A 17,460-nucleotide genomic window follows, 5' to 3' on the forward strand; every position below is an offset into this window, starting at 1 on the left:
TGTAACTTGTAATAATGATAAATTTGATTGAATTGTTCATAAAATGAAGACTATGAGGTAATTTTTTTTACATTTGATTATTCAAAGACTATATACCTGAATACATATTGACTCCTCTGAAAACAATAAAACACTGTATATTTAATTGGTATATTTTTATTAAAATTACAGTATCGATGCTTGTAGATTGTTTCTTTTATTTTTTGCATATGCACTCCCCTACAGAACAAAATTTGTTCCCATTCTGAAACAAAAAAATTATTTATTATAATCATCCAAACTGGATTCTCCATTTCTCCCTATAAATGTTCTGACACATCATTTTTAAGCATGCAGCTGTTGTGCCTGTCAGTCCAGTTCATTCATTACGAGCCAGCCAGAGGCAGACAGATCAAGCAAGGATAGACCAGAAAGTGAAACAAAGATGCTCATTATTGAGGGAATCAGATGATGAAGCAGTGAAAATGAATGAGATATTAGAAGGAATGAGTATGAAGTGAAAAACAGCAAATGAAGTACAGATAGGAAGGTAGAATCTACCATGAACTGGGGTTAATGGAAACCTGGGGCACTAGACCCAGCCATGAATTACTAATGACTGTTTACACAGCTTGCTGTCAGACTGTCCATATTAATCACAGGCACAGCATCAGCTGGAACCCATGGTGTGCTGAACAGAACACCTGGAACCAAATGCTATTTATGGATATTAGCTATGAAATTCTTTATATAATCAGGGAGTTATAAAGGAAAGAATGAACTCTCCTCCTCAAAGTCCTGGATGAAGGGTCACTTATAGGGGTAAACAGGTTTTGCATGAAACCAATGAGCTGCACACTGCTAATGGTGATTAAGGATGTTTGTATAATAATAAATGAGCAATTTGCTTCGCCTCCATAATTCTGCTGAAACTGAATTTGTTATGGTATGTTTTTTGGTGGCAGATGATGGTGTTGGTGCCATCTAGTGGATATTATTTGTTTTTTTTATCCAAACTGGATAGATGTAAGAAAACAACAAACAAAATGACTTGTCTATGTATCAACATTGAGAGCTGTTAGTAGCTAATAATTTTTTTTCTGTGCATTTAAAAAAATTACTTCATGGACTTATGTAATATTTTGTTTTATTATTTACTTTTCATGTACTTTCCTTCTTTATTTCCTATCAACAGAAAGTGGAAATGCATAGATGCCAGATACACTCAGGTGAGTCTTTACTTTAAAAAAATAAAATGCTTTTCTTTGTTGATGTACATACCTTTGTAAAACAGCATGCTGTACATTTTTGTAAACTTTTTTACCTCATTTAGGAACTTCCTACATTTACTAAACTGTTAATTTGCCTTAATTAGTAATTAGTTAATAATTAGCCACCCCCATGTCATTTCAAACCCCCAAGACCTTCATGCATTAAGTACACTGATTAGGATATTTTACATGAAATCTGAGAGCTCCCTCATACATTTCACCAATACCAATAATCCAATTTTAATACCATTAAGACAATACTCTGATTAAGAGTCTACCATGTAAACAGATATTTGTGATTAATTTAATCTGATTAAGGTAATAATTTAACTTAACAGAGATCGGATTTAAGAGATGGAGTATGCAGTTTTTAGTCACATTATTGAACTGCAGTACAGATGTGTAAACACAATCAAACTATTACAGTCATGTTGGATTTTTGCCGCATTTTGTGACAGGATAGTCTATACAAACATTATTCTCAGCATCTATCGAGTCAGCGAAGGACCACAGACGCCTGCATTAATATCTCGTTTGTCACGGGGGCATGCATGAAATGTTCCTGAATGAAAGTGCCAAACTGCAGTTACATGAACCTCAGAGGAAATGATGATAGCGTGGTGACACAATGACGTTAATCGAATTATGTGCTATAACATGTAAAAAATGTAAAAATATTCAGATTTAGGCAAATAGTTTGATTACTGATGTCCATGTAAACGTAGTCACTATTCAAAAGCTTACTCAAAACAAATGACATGTCTTCAGTGGTTCAATCAAAATACTAACAAGCTACAAGACTACTTTTGTGCACACATAATACAAAATTAAATTTATTCAACCGTTCTCCTCTGTGTCAGTGAAGGGGCAAATTTATGAGCTTTGTGCAGTAATGTATATTCCCTTGGATTCCTGTGCACACGATTTCCTGTTTGCAGCAAAGCACAGGTGCATCCAATGTAATGATCTAGCGTGATATCTGAACGTGCACCCTGTACTGACACTGAGAACGAAAAACTGTTGAACAAAGTTGCTATTTTTGTTTTATGTGCACACAAAAGTCACTTGATTATATTCTGAGTGAAGCACTGAATGTATAGAGTCTGTTTTGAGGATAAGGATTTTACTGGAGGATGAGAGAGCTCTTGGATTTCATCTTAAATATCTTATGTTCTGAAGATGAGTGAAGCTCTCAAAAACAACATGAGGGTGAGTGATTATAGACAATTATTATAGACAATTAACAATTTCTGAGCAAACGATCACTTAAATTGCCACTAAATGCATAAAAAAATAATTAAATAAGTATTTCAATATACAGAAAAATAGTGGTTTTATAAATTCAGCACCATTTGTAGTTCCTGCAAAGACACTGCATCATCAGAGCTTTAGGTTTGATATTTAACACTTATGTTGACTAAAATAATTCTACTCACTGGCCAAATTGTCAAGTAAACTCATTCACCTCGACTGCTTGTTAAATGCATATTTCTAATCATCAGCAAATCAATAAGTTTAGGTATTAAACATGGTCAAGAAGATCTGCTAAAGATCAAATCTTTGAGTGCCATTTACTTAAAATATAGAGAGTTGTCTGGCTGCAGACTTATTTTGCATTCAATGTTTTAAAGGCACTCACCTAACCCCAGTCCTAACCCTACCCCTCACAGTGACATTACTAGCTTCATTGAGTGAATTGTGTCTGACATCAGGCTGTTCGATGGATCTTAAAAAGTATTAACAGTTGATAAATCAATTAAGATAAATGCAAGACCCTTAATAATGTATAAAAAAGTATTCCATATCATTTTGATTATACAATCATCATTGTAAAAAGTTTCAATTCAAAAAGCACCATTGCTAAAGTTTGCCTGAATTTATTCTGCAAATATTAGAATGTCGTACAATTTATGAAATCCATAAAATCGTGCTAGGTTTGACATTGAGCTGCTTTGTTTACTGCAGTAACCAAAGAAACTCCTTTATTCCTGCAGTTATAGGCGCCACCTGCTGGATTAGCATTTTTATTCAGTATATTAACAATGTATTTGTTTAGGATTAGTTTCTTACAGTCAGTATTTAGTAAATATACTGCAAGTTAAATTGTTACCGGTCGAAACCTAAAGGTCTTAAGGTGTATAGAGTGTTATAAAAGGTCTTAAAAGGTACTGAATTTCGCTCTCTGATTACTGTATATACCATGGAAATTGCATCTCTGAGCAATGCAATCTCGGCGTGCATCATAGAAGCTGTTTCCTGTAAAATAGTTATTTGAATGGTTTGAAGCGGATAGAGAAGCTCTTGCGATTTTTTTTGGCATTGTTAAAGAATCTGTTACTCATATGTTTTTTCAATGTGTATACTCAAGATTATTTTGGATTGATGTTTCTAACTTTATTTTAAGGACATTTGGTACACCAATACATATTGGAGGAATTGATTCAAAAAGTATTTTTCTTATATGGTATGGAAAATACTGTATTCATGTCAAGAAATTCCCAAATTGTGAACACTTTATAAAGGAGATTAAACAATATGGTACTACACTGTGCAGAAAAACAGAAAAGCTAATAAAACATATGAAGCATTACGTCAATTTAATATGATTAAATAAAGTTTTTTTATTATTATTATCATCATCTTACCTTTTTATTTATATTACCCCTGGCATTTGTTTATGCTTCGATTGTATAACTAATATAATTTCTCATTTTTATTTTTTGTTTTATTTGTTGATGGTAACACTTTATTTTGATGGTCTATTTGAGTGTATTAGTAGGCTGTCCGCTTAATATCTGTTTATTAATATCTCTGATTTAACTGACTATAAGAGATATGAGAATTAGTTGGCAATTAAATCCAATGTAACTTAAATTCAACAAACGGACTATCAAAATAAAGTGTGACAATGTTTATAATTGTTTTGAGATGTAAATTCTTGGACTAAGTTTATTTACAATTTTAAAAAGATCTCCATCCAGTATTGAAATTATATGTAACAATTTGAGCTTCAATGTTTATTCACATTAAATCATCCCCTTTATCTGTTCCCAGGTGTTTCTGTCTTGTTTAAGGAAAACCATTATGTGAAATCACAATCCAGCTTTACCCATCATCCTGAGGGCAGGAAGCCTGACTGCAACAGTTTGGGGGAAAAAAAAACATTTCAGCAAAGGATGCGAACAGGGTGAATGGAGTTTGGAACTCACTGCTTTTCTCTTTATATCCCTCCTTTTCACTTCACTATCTGGAATTGCTTCTCAACAAATCCCTACCCTAGTTTATTTACCGTGTTCTGTGCTACTAACATGATAGGGCAGCTAATGCACCGTTTAGAAGCAAGTTTGACTGAATGTTATTTCATTTTATGTTCTGTCCTCTTCTTCAGGCCTGCATTATAGTAATGTTAATATTTTGGGATTTAGAATTACTGTATAACACTGTTCAATTTGACTGGATTCTCCAAGTATACTAACATACTGTAGAAGGAAACGCTGAAAGCTTTGAAATCTGTAATGTACAAACTGCGACAGAGACATTTCAGGCCTGTAGAAACAAAAACAAAGCGGCAAAGACAGACACTCAATCCACTGAAAGCCAATTAAGATGTAAGTGATCATTTATCGGGTTTCAAATGTACACTTAGTTCACCACGACACAATTGTTGAAAAGGTAAACAGAAGGCAAGAGTTCACTGTTAATATACTTTAAAATAAGTGTCAAAATTAGGGGCAGGCGTCTCTGCCATTAGTATTTGTGCACAAGCCAAGTATATACAGAAGTAGGAGAGTGTTTTAAGTATTATGTATTGAGTGTACATGTTAAATTTCTGTATGTCTCTAATTCGATATTTACTTCTCGGCAGTGTTGGTGCTGTATAGTTATGTGTGCCATAATTATGATGTTCTCAGCTGGTACCGTTTCGTACACTTGGTATAGTCATTCTGTCCCAACAAGATGAACAAGGATCACCAATCAAAAAAAGACAAACGTCATGAGAAAACCTGGAGGACATGGTCTCATAAACAAACACCCACAGGAAATGTCATCACTGTGTACCTAGTGGCATTTCCTCTTTTTTTGGACAGCTGAAGAATTTGAACGACGCTGGAAAGAAAAAAAAAATGTTTGGCTTTATTTATTGGCTGTCTGTCTCGTCAGATGATGTTGTATGTAGATGATGATGTAAATACACCATTAAAATGTATTAGATATCAAGACAATTCACCAACATTAATGAATAAAGATTTTACCTCTACAGACTACAATAAAGATATTTCATTCTGGACACTGTCTAAACAACAAGCCAAACATTTGTCTTGATTTCACCTGCTATTAACATAACGTATCCACTTGGTATTGACATACATTTAAATGCGTCTCGTGATCACTTGTGTTTGCATTTTGTCTTTTTCATCATGCTCTATACCAGGGGTGCCCAAAGTTTTTAGTATATAAGGCCAAAAAACAAATCTTACCAAGAGTCATGGGCCGAAGGTAAAAATACCAAACTATATTACATCAAAGTTTCCATGGGTAGTTTCCTAATTCATTTCATAATGTTTAAAAATGAATAGAAAACATTACTTTAAATCATATTAACTAAAGAAGTACAACTTTTAAAATGATAAGTTATTGCAATAAAAACAACTGTGAACAGAGGAGTTCAATGCTGAATACACTAGTCAAGCAGAATTTGTCTTTGCCTTGATTTTCCCACCAAAGTCTCTGCATTGTCCTCTATTCATCAGGTGACAGTATGTACATTTAAACCAAATCTAATTAAATAACAATATTTAATTAAAGCATTTAATTTTAGTTAGCTTTTAACAATAATAATAATAATAACAAAAGGTTACGTTAGATTTGAAATGACAATCTCTAAACCAGAGATGGCCAAACTAAGGCCCCTTTGATTTGGCCCTCCGTCCCATCTGAGAATAGAGGGACAATGATGGGGAATTTTTGAGGGAATGCCTTTAACAGAGATTGCCATTTTAATTTTAACATAACAGTTTTTTAACTGTTAAGCTACAAAAAGCAAACGGAAATTAAATGCTTCAATTAAATGTTGAGAATGAATCAGATTAAAAAATAAATAAAAATACAGTCACTTGATGGATAACAAAGATTACAAAAGACATCAGCAAGCGAATCAAGGCGAAGTGTATTTTTTAGCATTATAAGTGGGATTGTTCATGTTTTTATTGTAAGATGTACATTATAAAATGTACAAAAATACATTTTATAATGTACACCCTCAATAAAGTTAAGTTTTTGGCCCCTCATTAGAAAAAGTTTGGGCATCCCTACTTTAAACCAACCTCATCGTTCTTCTTCTCTGCTCAGACGGGGTGGCAGGCCAAATCAAAGGTAAATCATGGGCCAACTTTGGCCTGCAAGCCCTAGTTTGGGCATCTCTGCTCTATAAGATCAAAACTATGTAACATGGTTTATAGGAGCAAGTGAATAAAATTAAGATGATCAGTCAATTTACTACGGATCCATATTGGTACAATGCAGCGAAGTATGAATATTTTGTTTAGGTGTTATACAGTGCTCAGCATATATAAGTACACCCCTTACAAATCTATCTTTGAAGTTCGTATTTTTATTAGCAAGCTTTACACTTTTATATTTGTGCATATACATTAGATTAGTCAGTACTGAAGCCAAATCTGGAGCTTATCTAACGAAATAACTTTTATAAAGGTCCAAAAACTAGTATACCCTAATTTGTGTTACAGGAAAATATTAAATACACATTAAAAAAGAGGCAAAATCAAGAGAAGCAGAAAAATTGGAAAATTTGGTTGAAATTTTGTAGGTTGTAATTTATGTTTGCAATATTTTGCTTGAATTTAATTGTTTTTATCTTTCAATTTCTAAATATGTTTAGGGATTAAAATATTAGTTTAATAAATATGGGTTTAATTAAATTCATCTGTTTTGCTTAAATGCACCAAAATACAGCCTATATTCACTCAGAAATAGATACAAATAAGCTAAGCACTGTATCACAGAAAAAAACAATCAAATGCATCTGACTATGCCTGTCACGGTATCTATGTTTTGTTGTACGATATATTGCACCAAAATATATTGCAATAAATAATATTATTGTCATTTTAAGACCATTTTATGCCCTTTATTACTATATAATGCCAGAATGACAATATAATATCATCACAATGCAAGTAGACTCTTCTAAAGAACACATACAAGATGAATGAATGAATGAATCTTCTCCTCAGTGTCAGTATAGGGTGCACATTCACATGTTATGCTTGGCTTCAGCTCTGACTTTTTAGCTCAGATGTGCCTGAGCTTTATTTCAAACAGAGCAAGTAGTGTATGGGCCCTATATGCATGCCTTATACTGACACTGAGGAGAAGAAACTTGAATAAAGTCATTATTTTTGTTTTAAATGCACACAAAAGTATTCTCTTAATAACTTGATAATATTCTGATTGAACAATTTAAGGCATGTGGTCTGTTCTGTGGATGCTTTTTGGTACCTTTCTGGACTTTGAATGAAATAAGAAGCCTCCCGTCTATTATTTCACCTAAAATATATTGTATTTTGAAAACAAGCAAAGGTCTCAGGGGGTTGGGCTGACATAAGAGTTAGTAAATAATAGCATAAACTAGTGAACAAACTCTTTAATCTTGTATTTATCACTTGTGGAGTTTTCAATAATCTAAATGTGACCCAATGTTTTATGTAACATCTATGTACATAAGAAATGCACATTCAAATTTATTACAGCACATTGTAAGGTACTTGAACCTATTTAGTTTGTATTTAATTTTATATCCGTGTCAAATTTATTTAGAAATTGCTTACACATCATTGGTAGATTAAATAATGAGCGTGTGATCTGCCAAACACCTCAAAGTAGCAACACAACTAACCCTGCCCTTGATAGTAATTTTTTTACACAAAATATTTAAATACTTATAAGAAAATAAATGACAAAAAAATAAATAATCACAAATAAACACTGAAAGAAAGCTAAATACTATTTAAGCAACTATCTTCTGAAAATCAATGTCTCGCAAATAAATTAACTGAGGAGTAATGGAGTGCTGTGCGCTCAGGAGATCCGCTAGATGGCGCCACACACTCGAACAGTACTGTCAGCTTTAACCACATGTAAGGATATTTGAAAACGTTTTTAGGGTTATTTTGAAAATCATATATTACAAATGCTTGATTACAAATTATAAGTAGTCCATATAGCAAATAACCCGATTGTATTTTTTGCCGAGGGAGCGTATATCATTTAGAAATACATTCTCTTGTAAACGTGTTTTTAAAAGCCAGCGATTTCAATAGGTTACATGATCCTAATAATAACGTTACACAATCTCTGCTTTGATAAATTTTCCTAATCAGTTTCTGAAAATAAGGAGACAGTCATGAAGCAGATAATTAAGCAATTCCAGCATTATGGATGTGACATTTGCAATAAAATCTCCCAACATAAATTAACATAGAAAGTGTGTAAACATTATATTGAAACCTCTCTTTATATTTTTCAAAACAACTGAACACAGAGATTTAGGATCAGAAAAATATCCATCTGTAAACACATTTACAAATTACACATGCGTTATGAATGTGACAAAAAGTTAATGAGATTACAGTATACAACATATACTTGCAACTACTGCACAACCCAAAAGAAACAACGCCAATCAAAGGTATGAGTTGGCTCACAAAAAAAAAAAAAAAAAATATATATATATATATATATATATATATATATATATATATATATATATATATATATATATGATTTTATGAGGGAAAAGTTTCGTTATGGATCTGACAGATGTGAAATTGACACTTGTGTGACTGCTAAATCAAATAAAACTTTAAAAACATTGACAGAGGTAACGTTATTTGAGACTATTAAACAGTGCTGTTAAATAAAAGCCTACACACACACATACACACACAAACTTAAGGGCTTCAGTTTTTGGGAGAAACTCTTTTTATCATGGAATGTTTGTCATTAGCATTGAGTTACTTTACTAAAATAAATAAGAACACTCGCGTTAACCGCCTGCAAAGCTAGACGGCTATCTCCATGTATACAAAATGTACAAAATAAAAACTTTCCTTGTGTTACAAGAACTGTACAAATTAGCCTTTAGTGACCGTAATATCTTACCTTAGTATAGTTTCTGGACACGGCACTCAAAAGGTTGCTTTGTCGATGAATAACGACGAAGGAGAGGAGCAGCTGAAACCGAGTAGTCGGTTTAACTCAGAGCGTCGCGTGAAGAGAATAATATAATAATTAATTAAAATATACTATAACTATACGACTGTTTGATAAACAAATTTCTACAAATTTTGAAAAACTTGATTGTTTTTCCAATACTTCCCAGGCCAGGAAAACGCCATGTCAAAACTCTTCTTTCCATAACCGTACGAACCCTATAATTAATCACACCTGCACCAGCCAATCAGGGTCTCCAGGACTGGAGTAGAAGAGGCTAGTGTTTTACACAGGTTTGTACTAAAATCTATCGAATGTTACTGACCTGATAGCTGCTCAGTCTTCAATCTTAGCCTGACAACAGATAAAGTCTGTTATTTGGAAGCATACAATGTCTGTAACATACTTTATGTATCTCAAACTCACCTTTCCCCATCATAACATCACTTCCTTTGTTGTCATTTGTGTTAGGATCCTGGGCTTGATATCGTCTTAACACATAACTGCTTTCATCCATTGTTTTATCGAAGCATAAACATTTTCCTTGAAGTATATCACCAGATATTAACATAATAGGCAATTTTAAGTTTATATTTTTTTACTGGCAAACAAGTGGTCAATGTTCAGAAACCTTAATCTTCAAACCATCAATGCAGCATCTCTTCACTGTGAAAGAAAACTCCTATTATGAACATACAATTGTAAAAACATCCCATTATGAACATACAATTGTAAAAACATCCCATTTCCCTCCCCAGAATAAAAAGCAAGACGATTGAGTTGGTATAAAACTGTCATTACAGTGATTTATTATAATGAACCATGAAAATAGCCAACCAGTGCTGTGTCTGTGAGCCTCTGTCCTTCACACACACATACACTCACACACAAACAGTAAAAAAAATAAACCAGAGAGGAGGAAATAAAAATAGTGCTACAGTCACAGAAACATTCAGCGTTTTTCGTCAAGAGCGCTTGTATTTACAACCATATTCCAAAATGGGGATGGGAGCCAATTATACAAGCATAGAAAAGAAAAGAAGCCAATATTTACAACTGTTTCTGGAGAAAGCTGGAGTAACCACCTATACATTAAATTACACTTTCTACAAATAACCATTGATATTCAAAAATAAACCGCTTACCCCCTACAGGAAGGACCTCTCTTTCTGAAGCTGCCACAGAGAACAGCACGCATATCTGTCTGCGCCTTATTTGCCATCCGCCTCTCGCTCGCACTATAAATATGCGCACGGATGCGGGTGGCACACAAGCATTCACGCTCCCTTCCGCGTAAAAACAGACACTCATGCACACAGACTCGCTCATTCACACAAGTGCAGTCTCCTGGGGCAGTGAAGCGGCCTATCGGAAAGGTCTCCTCTGGATTTCTCTGCAGCGGTGCACAGATATTTCTCTTACATGAAGGAATAAAAAAAATAATGATTCTGTATTTTTTCTCTATACAAAACCTTTTTGCTATATAATGAGCGCCTAGATAAAACAAATAACTGATGAGTGAAAAAACAGGGGGAGATTAGGAAACGGTAGGGAAGAAACTGGAATGTCCCATTGCGCTGGGAGGACAAAACAGGAAAAGACGGCGGAAAGGTGCGATTAAAATGAATAAAAACATTCAAAGTAAAAAAAGACGTCTGGAAAAGACAGGATGGCAGTACGAGGTTGTGACGGGAGGTGTGGGGGACTGTGATGAGCACCAGGGTTCATTAACCATCATCTTTTACACACAGTCTACTCTGTTACAGTCCTCATTTTCTTCTTAAAATGTACCCCCACCAGGTTACATTAGCCTTTGTGAAAAGGTACATAGAAAATATTTACAGTGGTGCTGTATGTTACAAGATGTAGCTCCGCCCCCTCTCTGAGAGAGTCCGTCTGGAGGGCGGGGTTTTGGTGGGTGTGGTCAGTGCCATCCTGTGCCCAAGTATCCGGTGGTGTGGAAAGAGGCGGAGGAAGGAGCGGGTCCTCGATTGCCACCTGCGATCTGAGGGATGCTCGGATTGGGCGGGGTCTGTGTGGGAGGAGTTTGTTGGGGGGGAGGTGGAGGAGGAGGGGGTAATACAGTTTGTTGATAAGTAGATGCGGTTACTGAGGGGTTGGCTGGTGCAGACTGGTGGAGTAGAGTGGTTTGAAAGCCACTGATGTTTTGGAACGGGTGCGGTGGTGCGTTAGTGGAGGGAGCTGGAGGAGGGGGTGGAAGGGGTGGGTGTGGTCCTTGTTTGATTGACAGGAGCGTGCCGGAGTTAGGCGGGGGCTGCTGGGAACTCTGTGTCTGAGGAGGTGGAGGAGGAGGCGGAGGTGGGGCGGAGCTCAGCAGGAGCTGATGCTGCTGCAGTGAAGGAGGTTGCAGATTGACATGCAGTAAGGTGGGGCCAGGCTGCGGGTGGGGAGGGGGAGGAGGAGGTGGAGGAGGAGGAGCAGCACTGCTTTGGTAATGCAGTGCATGATGGGTCTGAAGTAGAGGCTGGGAACCAGGAGGAAAGGGCGAGGCTACGGTGGGCTTAAATGCAGGAAAGGGAGCAGCAGCAGCAGTAGGCTGGGTGGGGAAGTAAGGAGCAGATGTAGGTGGAGCTGGGGGAGGAGGGGGCGGAGGTGGAGGTGCATTTTGAGGGTTATACTGAGGGAAAGTTGCAGGGCCAGATGTAGCTTGTGGTTGAGGCTGGTTCTGAGGCTGAGCTGTCAGAAAGGCTCGCTGGCCACGGAAAGGTGATCCTTGGGGTTGCGCTTTGGGAGAGTGCATGAGCGAAGGTCCCGCGTAGTGACTCTGAGAGGCGCCTGAGGGCCCACAGTGGAGCTTGCTGGGCGTCAGAGCAGCTGGTTTTGAGCTGGGAGTCTTAGCGCTGGACGGCTGGACGGACACTGCCTGAGGCTGAGCAGGACCACGAGTCTGTGCTTCATCTTCATCCTTTGATGGCCGAGACACAGCCTGGGCTGCTGGAGAACAAGGCTGTAAATACAAGAAGAAGAAGTTTATAATGGGAACTTGCTGGTTGAGTTATCAGTTATCAGTTGTCAGGGTAGACAGAGAGAAGGTTCTCTTACTGCATGTGTCGAGGGGCTCTTGCAGCTCTTGGGAGAAGAACAGTCCTTCACTTGGGAATCACCACCTTCTGACTCTCCACCATCTGAAAAGTAGACAGGTTAATTAAAAAAATAATAATACAGAAGACCTTATCAGGTTCCCACGCATTTTAATATATCCATGGTTTCACCACTTATTTGGAATGACTCCAGGGGGGTTGAGTCCTGCACCTGGAGGGCTACTTGATAACAGAATTCAGCCGTGTAAGCTTGTTTAATTAGGAATACAGGACAACATAAAAATATGGTCCTCCAGGAGCAGAACTGGACATAGTACATATTTAAGCATGTGCCAATATTCAGTAATTCAATATATTGTGATACTGAATATGCACAATTTTGATATCATAGATACTTATAAATACCATGAATAATTAATTATTCAATACATATTTATAGTGTCTTTTAAGATTATTCAAATTGAAGTGTATTTACAGTGGTTGTTCATCACAGCACCAACTGCTGGAAGACTTAACAGGTCATTTATTTTTCAATTAAAATAAGTCCATTTCACTGTTGATTTTAATGTTTTTACTAACGTTTACTACTGAGTCTATTGTAAAAAGTTACCTATTGCAGTGTTTCTTAACCACATTCCCAGAGGACCACCAACACTACATGTTTTGGATGTCTCCTTTGTCTGTCATAGCCATTACAGGTGTTTCAGTCTTTGTTAATGAGCTGATGATCTGAATCAGTTGTGTTTGGTTAAATGAGACATTTGTGCAGAAAATGTGCAGATCTCCAGGAACATGGTTGAGAAACACTGACCAACTGTACTGTATCATACTTTTGTGAATTTGTTTGAATAAAGCAATACACCAAGTACTTTATTGTTATTATACCTGTTAAAGTAATCTTAGGAATGATAAATATCTTAAATTGTGATAAAAGCTACATCAATTAATCGCAACAAGAACATTTTATACCGTCAGATGCCTAGCATATATATTTTTCCCACTACCAGAAGCATACATTTATATGACGGATACAAATTCAAGAATTTAAACAAACAAACAAAATTACTTCTAATCTTTCTAGGGTTTCCTTACCTGTATCTTTGCGATGATCACTCAGCAATAAGGCCCTGTGGTAGCCCCGCTCCCTGGCCTGCTCTACTGATGTGGAAGATGTCCTGTAAATAAAAAGAAACTTACTAAACATGCTTAAATGTTACAATTTGCAATGCAAAAATTGGTTTCAACTGGCCATCAAACCAGCACGTACAATAAAACTTGAGCAGTCAAATGAAGTTTACATAAAAACTGACAACCTCGTTTAACATGATATACTTCAGGACTTACCACTGGCCTTCTCCATCTCTCTCCCCCTGAGGGGCGTCTGGATCCTCACTAGGCTGCGGGGTCCTGGGGGTCGGTGTTGCTGCAGGAGCAGGAGGATCAACAGCCATTTCCACCGCCACAGGGAACACGTCTACTGGTGGTGCTGTGGAAACAGGGGAGCTACACTCGCCTTTGGAGCCGCTCCGCCGTGCCTCACGCTGACGCTTTCTGTACTCCAACAGAGAGACCTAACAACACATATTAAAAAACGTTATACATTTGTGTCAAAATACAATTATAATTATTATGTTTTTAAGTAGTTTCAGAAACATAATGGTTTGTTAAAAGTGAACCGTTACTTAAAACATAAACTATGACTACTAATAAGCTGATTATGAATAGTTCGTTAAAATTAATGAGATCTAACTTTATAATTTCTAATAAACTTTTAATATCTTAATAATAAGCAGGAAATAATCCAGTAGTTAATAGAGTAAATTATGACTAAAGTGTTACAGATGTTGGGCAGATACTATAAAACACACCTTTTTCTTCTGTGGGTTTTTTGCAGTGCTTCCCTCCCCTGTGCCATCTCCACTTAGCGAGCGGGTAAAGGTCACACCACTGCTCTCCTCATTGCAAGAAAAGAAGGGTGCGGCTTCACTAAAAGGGCCACTGGAGGTTGAATCCGGCCTGTACGCCCCCATCTCCAGGGTGTGTGAAGGAGTGAGGTCTCTCAGATTTGAATTCACTGGGGAAAAAGAGATGCCGCCCCGCTCTGGACTCTTCATCCATGGAGGGTAAGAGGAGACTGGCGTTTCAGGAGCTGATGTTGATGCTTCTGAACCACCACCACCACCAGCAGCAGAAGTAACAGCAGCAGCAGCATCAACCTCCATGCCTTCATCCACTGCGGCATCCTGGGGCTCCGTGTGGGAGGGCTGAGGACTCAGAGACCCCATAGATTTACTAGACTCCTGTGGAGCCGTATCAGAGCTCACATTTCTCACGCTGGGAGATGCCAGCAGCGAAGGAGGTCGCTCAACCTGACAAAAGAAAACAAGATGCGTTAGATGTGATCATGAAAACTGCAACAAAACACCCCTGTAGCAGGATACTTAGATGGTGAACGCACATCTTGTGTACTGGGCCTCCGGCTGCCATCTGGAGAACTGTCCATTGACGATTCACTCTGTGGATTTACAGAGATGTTTATTCATCATTTTGTTGCCTTTTGCCAAAAGACTGCTGCAAATCAAACTAATTTTAAGATTACTGCTGCTGATTATAATAATGCATGCTTCGATAAAGTATTAGCACCCCCTTATGGCAGTTCAACGAACTATTAAAAGCCCACTAGGCTTCTTTTCAATATTCTGGGGATCCATTTAATTAAATGCCAAAACAAAATAATTCTACAAAATCCCATACATGTTCAAGTTAAAGTAAAATGTATTAGTCCTCCTGTGAATGTTTTTATTGATTTTTAAATATTTTCTAAATTGTTTAATGGAGGTTTATTTTCAACATGTTTTTTTTTTACATAATCAGACCCCTTAGTTTTCCACAAGTCCGCAATCGCTGAAACCAACACAAAAATCAACAAAAAGCCGCACATATTTTGCGATCCTGTGAAATTCTTAATTTAAACACAAATAATGTAAATAATATTATAAAACATCCAATTCCAAAACATATAATCAAATTATATTAATTTCTGTTTGCAATGAATTGTTTTACATGACTTCTAGATGTTGCATACGCAGCGCATGGGATGTATTTGAGTGTCTCTCGAAAAATGACGTCTCACCTGTGTCCTCACAATCCAAACATTACATGGAAAAAAAAGGGGGGCAGCTTGTGCAGTAAGCGGACGCGGGTGAAGCGCGAGTGATTTACATGTGAAGTCAAAGCAAAGAAAAGATTAGACATCCTATTGCGCGAATTAGGCATTTTGTGTGTTTGACGCACTTCAGACTGCAAAAGAAAACTGGAGCAAACATCTAACAAACGGAGCAGTGGAACACAGATGGAGATTGGTTCACGGATGACGACTGTTGGATGTGACAGAATAAAAAAAATATTATTTGTGCTTTGCATGAATGGCTGGTATTTTGTTGCATGTCAAGGCGATAAATGTTTTTTGTTTAACTCTTTGTCTGCAGTTAACAAGGGAAAATGCTTCCCTGCCATTGACGAATTTTACAGCAATCCATGTTTTGTGTGTTTTACGGTAGGGAAAGCCCTAACGCATGTCTTGAGTGAGGTACATATCAGATGCTCCGGGGAGCGAAAAAGAGTTGTACAAACTTCCTTAGATTTAATCCCTACTGTTTTAGATCTTGTCATGGCAAGAGACCCAAATAAAGAAGCTATATTTTTTTATGATTTGTGTCATTGTGTCAGATTGCACACCTAGCACAGTAGGCTTCCTAATATGGTAAATAAGATAGATATTTTATTATATATATAAAAAAAGAAAACAAGTTCACAGGAGGGAAAATAATGTTTGCCTTAAACTGTATATGGCATCAACAACTATGCAGAAAAGCTCTGACCTCCTGTAACAGAGGGTGGTTGGGCATCTGCAAGGGTGTCGAGGGCTCGGTACTGGGCTCCTCTGGTCGAGGTCGAGGAGGCGTTGCTAGCAGCGAAGGTGTGCCCGGTGCTTCTGTTGACTCTGTTCGGGTTGGCGTGGCACATGGAGACCCATATGGGGTGGAAGTCTCCGACATGCAGGGATCGAGTGAACACAAGCGCCTCTTCTTCAACGGTGTAGGCAACTCTGCAAGCATATTGAAAGATTATGAGCCTTTTAGTACAGTCGTATTTACATTGAATGAACTCTGATGTGATCAATTCTCTGTATGCTGAGCGTGACCTGTGCTTCAACCCCTACAAAATGATAGGAGTGAACTAAATGACCCTTTAATGATAGGTGAGAGCCAATTGAGTTCTCAGTGGATATAAGCAAAACAACAGGTAAAACATCTGTTAAAGATGGTCCTGCTGAGCTTAGTAAACACAGAATGGTTTGTTTGTGGCTAGTATAAAGTTCTGTCTCACAGAGAGTACTTTCGGTTAAGTTACTTGAAGACTGACGAGTTGACATCAACATTGAGGAACTGTAATAATCACCGTCATCAATAAAGTCTTCTCCACGTATGAACTTTGGTCAGCTTTATTTACTTTATGTATTAATCTAATACATTGGCAAGCCACCCAAGAACGGTTAACCCAAATACATTAAAAAATCTAATAATATGGACAGAGTAAGATTGCGGACTACTTTCATCAAGCTTTATGTTATAACTTTCCTGTCTGAATATGGACGGCCACTCACCTGGTAATGAGCAACTTCCATTGAGGGGTAGAGGGCTGCAGGACTCGCCGTTTATAGAGGGACTGAGAGGACTCTCACTGGGTATGAGCAGAAAAGGTCGTCCTCCACCTGGGCTGGTCGAACCTTCTTCTTCTAAAGCCTGCTTTAGCCAGCGCTGTACAAAACAAGGTAAATTTTCACACAAAGCACAATAATATGAAGACAACTGCAGAGTTCAGACCACAGTTATAAAAATAAAGATGTAGAGAAA

General features: G+C 37.2%; 3 protein-coding genes across 29 annotated transcripts in view; 1 reads left to right on the top strand and 2 right to left on the bottom strand.

Moving 5' to 3' along the window:
* Positions 1–5,549, top strand: part of lhfpl3 (LHFPL tetraspan subfamily member 3) — a 54,153-nt gene extending 48,604 nt beyond the window's left edge. Inside the window, exons 3-4 of the mRNA NM_001003444.1 lie at positions 1,175–1,208; positions 4,305–5,549. Of these exons, the coding sequence (NP_001003444.1) occupies positions 1,175–1,191 (17 nt within the window). The 3' untranslated portion in view covers positions 1,192–1,208; positions 4,305–5,549. The remainder of the gene's footprint in view (positions 1–1,174; positions 1,209–4,304) is intronic.
* Positions 1–9,681, bottom strand: part of orc5 (origin recognition complex, subunit 5) — a 70,471-nt gene extending 60,790 nt beyond the window's left edge. For all 12 annotated transcript variants that reach the window (XM_073945877.1, XM_073945884.1, XM_073945887.1 and 9 more), the window contains exon 1: positions 9,432–9,681. The gene's annotated coding sequence lies outside the window, so the exon portion shown is untranslated. The remainder of the gene's footprint in view (positions 1–9,431) is intronic.
* A 581-nt stretch (positions 9,682–10,262) lies between these two features.
* kmt2e (lysine (K)-specific methyltransferase 2E) overlaps positions 10,263–17,460 on the bottom strand; it is a 57,881-nt gene continuing 50,683 nt past the window's right edge. For 15 of the 16 annotated variants that reach the window (XM_073947193.1, XM_073947190.1, XM_073947188.1 and 12 more), the window contains 8 exons: positions 17,211–17,364; positions 16,426–16,652; positions 15,003–15,059; positions 14,413–14,913; positions 13,889–14,115; positions 13,637–13,719; positions 12,546–12,628; positions 10,263–12,450 (listed from right to left, as the gene is read on the bottom strand). In XM_073947193.1, the coding sequence (XP_073803294.1) occupies positions 11,407–12,450; positions 12,546–12,628; positions 13,637–13,719; positions 13,889–14,115; positions 14,413–14,913; positions 15,003–15,059; positions 16,426–16,652; positions 17,211–17,364 (2,376 nt within the window). In that variant the 3' untranslated portion in view covers positions 10,263–11,406. Of the gene's footprint in view, positions 12,451–12,545; positions 12,732–12,767; positions 13,720–13,888; positions 14,116–14,412; positions 14,914–15,002; positions 15,060–16,425; positions 16,653–17,210; positions 17,365–17,460 lie in introns of all 16 variants that reach the window. The other variant, XR_012402100.1, reaches the window with a different exon arrangement.

Source organism: Danio rerio, chromosome 4, assembly GCF_049306965.1.
Source record: "Danio rerio strain Tuebingen ecotype United States chromosome 4, GRCz12tu, whole genome shotgun sequence".
Classification (NCBI taxonomy): Eukaryota; Metazoa; Chordata; class Actinopteri; order Cypriniformes; family Danionidae; genus Danio; species Danio rerio.